The sequence below is a fragment of the Cebus imitator genome, unplaced genomic scaffold (genome assembly GCF_001604975.1).
Source record: "Cebus imitator isolate Cc_AM_T3 unplaced genomic scaffold, Cebus_imitator-1.0 Scaffold72, whole genome shotgun sequence".
In the NCBI taxonomy this organism is placed as follows: Eukaryota; Metazoa; Chordata; class Mammalia; order Primates; family Cebidae; genus Cebus; species Cebus imitator.
In genome coordinates, this window is record NW_016107387.1 from 6,192,902 (window position 1) to 6,202,928 (window position 10,027).

The 10,027-nt window shown below is 53.9% G+C and overlaps 1 protein-coding gene across 4 annotated transcripts in view; it reads right to left on the reverse strand.

Moving 5' to 3' along the window:
* Positions 1–724: 724 nt before the first annotated feature.
* ALOX15B (arachidonate 15-lipoxygenase type B) overlaps positions 725–10,027 on the reverse strand; it is a 10,741-nt gene continuing 1,438 nt past the window's right edge. The window contains exons 4-14 of one of the 4 annotated variants that reach the window (XM_017531375.2): positions 7,509–7,631; positions 7,117–7,220; positions 5,003–5,175; positions 4,640–4,786; positions 4,337–4,540; positions 3,008–3,094; positions 2,686–2,855; positions 2,387–2,508; positions 2,190–2,290; positions 1,940–2,110; positions 725–1,469 (exon numbers count right to left, since the gene is read on the reverse strand). In XM_017531375.2, coding sequence (XP_017386864.1) covers positions 1,416–1,469; positions 1,940–2,110; positions 2,190–2,290; positions 2,387–2,508; positions 2,686–2,855; positions 3,008–3,094; positions 4,337–4,540; positions 4,640–4,786; positions 5,003–5,175; positions 7,117–7,220; positions 7,509–7,631 — 1,456 coding nt within the window. In that variant the 3' untranslated portion in view covers positions 725–1,415. The remainder of the gene's footprint in view (positions 1,470–1,939; positions 2,111–2,189; positions 2,291–2,386; positions 2,509–2,685; positions 2,856–3,007; positions 3,095–4,336; positions 4,541–4,639; positions 4,787–5,002; positions 5,176–7,116; positions 7,221–7,508; positions 7,632–10,027) is intronic. The other 3 variants (XM_017531376.1, XM_017531377.2, XM_017531378.2) reach the window with 3 other exon arrangements.

The window sequence follows — 10,027 nt, forward strand, 5'->3', positions numbered from 1 at the left end:
GGGGTTTCACCATGTTGACCAGGATGGTCTCAATCTCTTGACCTCGTGATCCACCCACCTCGGCCTCCCAAGGGGATATTTTTAAGACTGTATACATAGGCATTGCCTGCACCGACCTGGGCAGTACGTCCTCATTCTGCCTGTTCTGCCTGGCTCCCAGTGACCCCTTTTCAGTATTTTGTTCATTTTAAAGCTGAGACACCAGGTCACAATCAACCTCTTGGGCATTTTTTGTTTTTGTTTTTTTTGAGACAAAACCTCGCTTTGTCACCTAGGCTGGAGTGCAGTGGCATGGTCTGGGCTCACTGCAACCTCTGCCTCCCAGGTTCAAGCGATTCTCCTGTCTCAGCCTCCCGAGTAGCTGAGATTATAGATGTGTGTCACCATGCCTAGCTAGTTTTTGTATTTTGGATAGAGACAGGGTTTCACCACATTGGCCAGGCTGGTCTCGAACTCCTGACCTCAAGTGATCTGCCTGCCTTGGCCTCTGAAAGTGCTGGGATTATAGGCATGAGCCACTGTGCCCAGCCTTGTTTAATCAATTAATTAATTAATTTTATTTTAAAAATAGAGACAGGTCTTTCTCTGTTACCAGGGCTGGAGTGCTGTGGCGCAATCATAGCTCACTGCAGCCTCAAACTCCTGGGCTCGACCAGTCCTCCCGCCTCAGCCTCTCAAGTAGTTAGGACTATGGCCACACATCACCAGGCCCAATTAGTTTTTAAATTTTAATTTTTTGGTAGAGGTGGTGTCTTACATCTTGCCCAGGCTGGCCTTGAACTTCTGGCCTCAAGTGATTCTCCTGGCTCCATCTTCCAAAGTGCTGGGATTACAGGCATGAGCCATGGTGTCCAGCGTCTTTGGCAGCCACGTCTTGGTGACTGTTCTTGAGTCAGGTGACCATAAGGTCCAATCAGTGGAGGCTAGTGGGTCTGTGGGCAGGTATATGCCCCCCATGGCTGTGTAACACAAAACAAAACCAACTAGCAAAAGCCTCAAAGAGGGCTGTGCAGGTACTTCAAGGCTTGGAGCCTCCAAAAGGCTCAGTGGTATTGTCCCGAGACTATTCTTGGTGGGTTTTTGGGTTTCTCTGTTTTGATTTTGTTTCTGGTTTTGTGTGTGTGTGTGTGCATGCGCGCGTGTGTGATGGTGGGAATGAGTTACACAGAGCCTGGTTGTCCCAGGAGAGGCACATGGGGGCCTGTTTTTCCGAGAAGTCCTTTACTCTGCGTGCCAGTTATTCTAGAGTGATGTGGTCAAAGGATGTCATCTGGGCCGTGTTCCCGGGTTTAGATGGAGATGCTGTTCTCGATGACAGGAGGGTCCAGGTAGGTGTAGGGCAGTGCCAGGCCCCGGTTCCGCTCCTGGATCTCCCTTGAGATCTGGGCCAGGCGGTTCTGGAAGGTGGTGATACTCTACCATGGGGCCTCCTCAATGAAGTGCTCATCTGGGTAGGTGCCCAGGGGCCTCTGGGGACCGACCACAAGCTTGGGTGAGGGGGCTGCTGAGGTCTTGCCTCCCAGACTCCCTGTCCCCACCCTCTGAGCACCTGCAACTTGCCTTAGCCAGCTGTGGCCCTAGTACCCCACCCTGGGACCTGAAGCAGTCCTTGATGGGGCCCGATCCATGTCCCTCCTCTTAAACAGATACCCACGTAAAGCTGATCTGCAGGAAGCTTTCAGGGAATGAAAGCTGAATTTGGAATTTGCAAGGAGCACAATGACACATTGCCCTTGCCACTGAGAGTGGCTCTGGATCATCACATTTGGCTGTTGGACCTTCACTGTGGGATGTCCAAGGCTCATGTGTCCCACTGGAGGGGCAGTGGGGTAAAGGGAACCACTACCTGATGGCAGAGTTGGGTCTGGGCCAGGAGGGTAAACACCACACCCTCCCTTACCCCAGTTCGGCCCGGCCTGCCCCTCAACCCCACACTCACTCGGTCTCCAGGCTCCTTGCTCAGCAACCAGAGAGCAAGGATGACATCACATGTGGCATTGACAGGTGGGAGGGTGTCGACGAAGCTCTCAGGTGTTGCCTGGCTTTTGGAGGTGGGTGGTGGCAGCTGCATGCTGGGTGGCAGGTTGGGCATCCAAGCACAGGAGTCAAACTGAAAGCCGAGAGGACAGAATGAGGCCAAGGAGCTGGGTCACCTCTAGTCCACACCCCAGGCGCTGGCTTTTCCTCACCTGCCCCGCACTGACAGCCGAGTGCCTGGCTGAGCAGGTGAATATCACCATCGTGACATACCGCACCAGGGCTTCCCGGGTCTCCAGGGAGGAGGGTATACCTGCGAGGAGAGCTGGGCTGGGATGGAGCTTCCAGGGGCCTGAAGACCCTGCCACGGAGGCTTGAGGGTGAGGCCTGAGGGCGGAGGTCCCCATACCTGAGTTCTCTCGGTTGAGGAAGCCCTTGGAGAAGATCTCTCTGACCCAGGCCTGGAGCTCTCTGTCATCTTGGACAGACTCATGGCTTGGGTAGTAGACACCGATGATTTCAGAGACAAAGCTGCAATGCACCCAGGTTCAGGCCCGGCCTCTAATCCCGACCCACTCTGAGGAATGCCCCTGCTTCGTGTCATTAATGTCTGGCCCTCCTCTTCAACATGAGCCTCCCTGGGCCTCAGTGTCCTTTCCAGTCTTCCCGCATCCCCGAGCCCTCAGCTCTCCAGGCACAGCCCCTCACCGTTCCACTGCACCCCAGATCTGCATGCCATCATCACGGTAGTAGCAGCCTGGGATGTCTTCAACTCCTCGGGCCCGGATATCCACAGGCAGACACAGGGCGGAATAGTTTAGCTGCTTCATGCTCCTCTGTATCAACTCAGAGAAGCCTCCAATGCCGAGGCCTGTGGACTGACAGACAGGACTCTTGGGTCCTACAGACCATGCTCCAGAAGCAGGAGGTAGCACTGGTGTGGGGGAGATGGGTCACTCCCACCCCAGGATCCCAGATTCCTCACATTGAAAGAGCAGCCTGTCCACTCCCTCCCCAACACAGCTCTCACCCTGTCCACCACCTGCCCCGGCACGATGAGCAGCTCCCGAGCAAGCGTGTTGATGTGCAGGGTGTACCGGGTATGTGGGACCAACAGCTGTGTGGCAGGAACGGCAGAGCTGGGGGAGGCCTGGCTCTTTCTGGCCCCAGAACTTCCAGCCCTTCAAGTCACTAGGAAAGAGTCAATGCCTACAAGAGGAGGCAGCCTGGGACAGGGGTCTGAGCCCTGGAGTTTCTGCTGGGTGCCACCAGCAGCTTGTGCTGGGAGCTCAGGCGCGCTCCTTCTTCTCCCTGAGCCTCAGGTTATTTTGTCAAATGCGAGTGCTGATGTGGCTGAGCCCTGTGCCTTCTGGCTCTGGCATCCTGTGATTTCCTAACCCCCGGGGCAGGCAAAGCTCTAGGAAAAGCAGGGCCTGTGGGCCTGGCAATGTGGAGCTGTCCACCAGAGCCCACCTCTGAGCGCCAGGCCCCGGGAGCTGCAGTTAGAAAGAACAAGCCAGGACAGAAGAGCACAGAGCAGCGTTCACATCCGGAACCCAGGAGACGTCTAGAAGGATCAGAGAATCTGAGTGGCTGCGGGTGGACCCTATGGGGGGAAGTCCTGCCCTTCACAGAGAAGGTGCCTCGAATCTGAGCTGTCTGAAAGCTAGCAGGGTCTAGAAAACCAACAGAACCCACCCGAGAGCACAGGGGCCTACCCCTCCACCAGCCCTCCCCTATCCCAGGACTATCTGTAGAAAACCTTTCGGTCTCTCACAGCCATATTCACACTTCGGCACCTGCTAGCCCTGGGTTCTTTCCTTCCTAAGATCTGGGCTTCTATGATAGCTGCTGATGCTGTCTGATCTCCCTTAAGAAGGGAGTCTCAGCTGGGCGAAGTGGCTCATGTCTGTAATCCCAGTACTTTGGGAGGCGGAGGCGGGTGGATCACGAGGTCAGGAGTTAAGAGATCAGCCTGGCCAAAATGGTGAAACCCCGTCTCTACTAAAAATACAAAAATTAGCTGGGCATGGTGGTGCACGTCTGTAATCCCAGCTACTTGGGAGGCTAAAGCATGAGAATCGCTTGGACCCGGGAGGCAGAAGTTGCACTCCAGCCTGGGCAACAGAGTGAGACTCTGTCTCAAAAAAAAGGAAGGAGGCCTCTTGGGGTACCACATTCATCTTACTCAGGGTCTGCTGGAGAGCAGGCTCCCGGGGAAGTTGTGCCGGGAGATGCTGCTGAAGCGGACAGGGCTCCGCATCCCCGCTTACGTGGATAGGGCCGTGTGAGGAAAGGCTGCTTAGAAGAGGCACAGAGGGCCTGGGCACAGTCTGGGCCACCTTGTCAAGCTGCTGACCTTGAAGAGACGGTGGCAGTGGGGCAGCTGGCGCAGGGTGGCCAGGGTGAAGACCTCGGACAGCAGGTGCGAGTGCAGCAGGTGTGTGAGGGCCTCATGGAAGGAGAACTTGGCATTTCGCACCCAAGTCTTGGCCAGCAACCAGTCCCACTCGTCATCACTGGGCAGGAAGATGGGGCTGTTGGGGCCAGGGGTCTGGCTGAGCTTGGGGGAGGCAGGTAGGGAGAGAGGCAGCTGTGAGCATCTGCCAACCATTCAGTCTGACCCTCCCCGCCCCTGCCCTGCCCCTGCCTGGCTGCAGACCTGGATGGCGAGAGGCAGTAGGGGCCCACCACATGGGCGCTGGTATAGCGGGGTCATTGGGGCCGCAGAGAACTGAGGCTGCCCATTAATGACATTGGTATGCATGTTGGAGAGGATGCCGTGATCCACCAAGAACAGGGAGCCCTTCTGCAGAAGAAAGAAGAACTGGGGCTACTACCTGGTTTTCTAAAGGAAGGGGGTGGGGTGGTAGAGGGAGAGGATTCAGGGCTGGGAGAGGAGTGTGTTTCAGGAGAGAGTGTGCTAGGCACACAGCACACAGTAGGTCCCCTCCCTCTCCAGCAGGGGATGGGTGTGAAGGCACTGAGATGGGCTGTGCAGAGCCTGGATCCCTGCACCCCTCACCTCCAGCTCAGCCTGCAGGCTGGTCCCTGGGCCCAACACTGAAGCCACCATAGCATCAGTGACGGGGAAGTTTTTTGGGAGGCAGTGACAGCAGCGGATCAGGACGGGGTTGAGACCATTCAGGAACTGGGAGGCGAAGAAAGCATCCTCCTGCCAGTGCTGAAAAGTGTACTCTGCGGGGGTGGGGACACAGGGATTGGGTCATCCCAGCTCCCACAGGTCTCCACCTAACCGTCACGGTGGGTTCTCAGGGTTACTGCCCCGTCCTGTCTTCAGCCACTGCCTCTTTATCCAACAGTAAACCATAGTCCCCAGACTATCCATCCCAGTGTCTGCTGGACAGCCGCCCTGAGTAACTCACTAGTCTCCAATGCAACATGTTTGAGACCAAATAAAGACTTCCTATAGCTCAGGTCGGTCCCATTGCCTGATATTTGGGAAGAGGCAGCTCCATCCACCCAGCTGCCTACAGAGGAGGCTGGGGACCACTCTTTTTCTTCTATTTTTCCCTCTTTCTTTCTTTCTTTCTTTCTTTTTTTTGAGACAGAGTCTCGTTCTGTAGCCCAGGCTGGAGTCCAGTGGTGTGACCTTGGCTCACTGCAAACTCTACCTCCTGGGTTCAAGTGATCCTCCTGCCTCAGCCTCCTGAGTAGCTGGGATTATAGGCACAAACAAGCATGTCTGGCTAATTTTTGTATTTTTGGTAGAGATGGGGTTTTGTCATGTTGCTCAGGCTGGTGTCAAACTCCTGGGCTCAAGTGATCCGCCTGCCTCGGCTTCCTCCGGCTCTCCTTCTCTCTCTTCCTTTCTTCCCTCCCTCCTTCCCTCCCTCCCTTCCTTCCTGCTTTCCTTCCTCCCTCCCTCCCTCCCTCCCTCCATCCCTTCCTTCCTTCCTGCTTTCCTTCCTCCCTCCCTCCCTCCCTCCCTCCATCCCTTCCTTCCTTCCTTCCTGACAGGGTCTCACTCTCTTGCCCAGGCTGGAGTGCAGTGGGGCTAACTCAGCTCACTGCAACCTCCGTCTCCCAGGCTTAAGCAATTCTCATGCCTCAGCCTCCTGAGTAGCTGGGACTACAGGTGTGTGCCACCACATCTGGCTAAGTTTTGTATTTTTAGAAGAGATGGAGTTTTGCCATGTTGGCCAGCCTGGTCTCAAACTCCTGACTTCAAGTAATCCACTTACCTTGGCCTTCCAAAGTGCTGGGATCACAGGTGTGAACCACCATGCCCAGCCGGAGCCTGGGGACCTCTCTTGGCAGCACCCCCCACATGTCAAATCCCACTGATTCTTCATCCTGACTCCCTCTCAGTCCACGCATCCACTCTACTGCATTGCCACTGCCTTGCTGAGGCCACCATCCTCTGGCGACTATAGCCAGAGCCTCAGAGCAGATTCTCATAGCCTCTTGTCCCCTAATAACTCACCCCCAGCAGTGTATAGTGACCGTACTATTCCCCTGGTATCAACCAATCAATCAAGACCCAAGTCCTGCCGTGTCTGACACGTCCTGTGTGAGCCCCGTGTCCCTTCCCGCTCCTTCTCACACCTTTTCTCTTGCTCATTATGCTTTGACCACAGTGGTGTTTTCTTCCCTCCAAAGGTAGCTGATCCTTTGGTCTTCAGCGCCTTTGCACTCTCTGTTCCCCAAACTATTTTCTGCCCCACAGCCCATCCTTGGCACTGTGAAGGCCTACTCAGTTTCCAGGTCTCAGCATAGTTTACCCTCGTGGGAGAGCTTACCTGGGGCCCTCTCCAGGGTAGGGCAGGTGCCCTCTTTACAGAGTCACTGGATCCAATGAGCATATTTCACAGTGAAACGAATTATTTGATTTTGAGTCTAATTAATACCAACTGTCCTACTCGACTGTGAGCCCCAGGAAGAACTGGGTAGCGCCTCACCCGGTGTCAACAAATGACTGTTGGATTAGAAGGCATTAGAAGGTCAGGGATCCCCTCCATCCACATTCTCTTTTGTCTCTGTGGGGAAAAGTAAGGTCTAGCAAGGGCCTGCTCAGGGTTACTTAGGAAATTGCTGCTTGGTTTTCTGAGACTCCAGAGAGCCACAGGAGTTGATGTCACAGGAAAGAGGTCAGGATCCCCTACCCAAGCTCCTCACCGGCTGCTGAGGTCTTCCGGAAGTGGAAGATCCTTTTCATCTCATTCAGACTCCTCCAGGGCCCCTTGCGGTCCAGCAGCCCCTTGATCTTCATCTCTACAAACCTGCCAGAGGATGTGAGGGGTGGGGAGTGGGCAGGAGGCCCTGGGAGACCCTTCCCTGTCAGCCAGCCTTATGCCTCTTGGGATCTTGAACCAGCCTCCAGGCCCGAAGTAGTCACCACCCCTAAGGGGGCTGTTGCCCTGTGGGATTGGTAGTGGGTAGGAGGCTGTTTCCTGGGTAGGAATATGTGACTCATATCACAGTGGGTGGGGGAACTGACTAGGGGAGGGCAGAAGGCAGGATCATCGGGCATCTGAGGCCCAGGGGCAGGGCAAGGTGGGTATCCTCACGCAGAGCCACCCTGTAGATAAAAGTTGGCATTCTTGGCTGTGGAGTATTTGATGTTGAGGTCCAAGTCTTTCACACTCTTTTCATCTAAGCAGTGAGGCCAGCCTGGGTTGTAAGCCTTCCACCTGGTGGGTAGAGAGGGAACAGGGTCAGCAAGAGGCCTCAGGGAGCCCCTTCACTAGGGCAGATGGAATGGCAGGCCCCTCGGGGGCCTTGCTCACAGCCAGACTCCTTCAGCCAACGAGGGCCCTCCTAGGATCTGCCCTTCCATTCTACCCTTGAGGCTGCAAGAGAGCTGCCATTTTCCCACAGTGAGATGGCTCCCCTGGTCAAGTGTGATTGGTCCAGAGTTGAGCACCTGCCTAGCACTGGGCCAATCAGAGTCCTTTCCAAGGAATTTGAGACTGGGGCTGAGGTGGTCTCTCTCTGATTATGTAGATTATAGCAGTAAACACAGAGACTGTTAGCCATGACCATTTTCCTCTGGGTGGACAATTCTTGCCTGTGCTTCTGTAAGTGGCTCTGTGTCTGGCTGATAAACTCTTTTATTCTGCCTGCTAGTTGGAGTTGGTTTTTGTTCTTGCAACTAGAGAAGTCCTGACTAACCTAACGCAGCTGCATCTTGTAGAGGGGAGACTATTCTAAGGCAGGGTCTGCACAGAAGATTTCAGTTGTCTTTGGTATGCATCCCATACAGAGCCTCCACAGTTTAGGGGGAGCCGCAGTATTTTATTCTGCCCTGGCCTAAGGCATCTCTAAGTTCTATTCTCAAGCAACACAGCTGAAGACTTTCTGGCGAAATGGTAAGATCACATCTCTGCAAACTTGAGGACCCCTAGCCAGCCCTCCTCTCACTCATTCATTCTTTGATTCATTCAACATTTGCTTCCAGGTTTGAGCTTTCAACTTCAAAGAAAAATTTGCAGTTAAAGTACACTGCCACCAGGTGGTGGCCAAACCCCGCTTCTCAGACTTTAATCCCTCTCACCTAGGGATGTTGGTTACATGCAGATTCTGATTTCTAACAAACTCCCATGGCCGGGCGCGGGGGCTCAAGCCTGTAATCCCAGCACTTTGGGAGGCCGAGGCGGGTGGATCACAAGGTCAAGAGATCGAGACCATCCTGGTCAACACGGTGAAACCCCGTCTCTACTAAAAATACAAAAAATGAGCTGGGCATGGTGGTGCGTGCCTGTAATCCCAGCTACTCAGGAGGCTGAGGCAGGAGAATTGCCTGAACCCAGGAGGCGGAGGTTGCAGTGAGCCGAGATCGCGCCATTGCACTCCAGCCTGGGTAACAAGAGCGAAACTCCGTCTCAAAAAAAAAAAAAAACAAACAAACAAGCTCCCAGGCAATGCTGTTGCTATGGATCTGAGACCTCACCGTACGCATTATAAGAGCCTAGAGAGTTGGAACAGAGTTAACTGAGAGACAGGAACAGCAACAGCACGCATTTGTGCAAGGCTTGGCAGCTGCCTAGCTACATTCTTAACCATTTCTCATCTGTTCCTCCTTCTAACCCAAACGAGATTGGTCTTCTTAGTTTCTTTTACAGAAGAAAATAAGAATCGCAGAGATGAAATGATTGGTCTAAGATCTCACAGCTCGTTTTGGCAGGGCCTAGGCTGACCTTGGTCTCCATGGACACAGTAGACCTCAATGTCTATTCCCTCTCTTGGGGCTGTTGCTGGCAGATTTGGTGCCATGGCTTTCTTACGGGTGGAATTCATGACACATGGAGAACCCCCAAGAGCCAAATGAGCCTATGGCTGCGCTGATCTCAGAGACCAGGAGCAAAAGCCTGCAACCTGGACTTTAGACAGCAGCCGAGTTGGCCGGATCAAGATTTTTTGAAAATCTGCTCCCGAGTGCAGCTCCTGGCTTTGTGCCAGGAAATCCTCACTAGTGGCCCTGGCTCTTCTGCAGTCTCCAAGGCCCCGTTCTCTCCTATGACCTCCAATGCTGAGCCAACAGCACAGAAAAAGCCCCCATCTCACCCCTCACTAGCCCCTAGAGGATGAGTTTCCTGGGGCTTGAGAGGTGCATTTCTGGCTCTACCTAGATTTCTGGGAGGATATGATAAGCTGATGCATGAAAAAGTCCCGGGGCAAGGAAGATAGCAGCAAAGGTAAGGCATTTAGAGCAATTTTTCTTTTCTTTTCTCTTTTTTTTTTTTGAGGTGAAGTTTTGCTTTGTCGCACAGGCTGGAGTGCAATGGTGTGATCTCGGCTCACTGCAACCTCTGCCCTCCGAGTTTAAGCTCTTCTCATGCCTCAGCCTCCCAAATAGCTGGGATTACAGGTGCCTGCCACCACGCCCAGCTAATTTTGTATTTTTAGTAGAGATGGGGTTTCACCCTGTTGGCCAGGGTGCTCTTGAACTCCTGACCTCAGGTGATCCTCCTGGCCACCAGAGTCATCTGGAAGGCTTGTCAAAACAAAAATTACCGCTTTCCACCTCAGTGTCATAGCAAGTTGGGGGTGGCTCAGGAATTTGCATTTCTTTTTTTTTTTTTTTTTT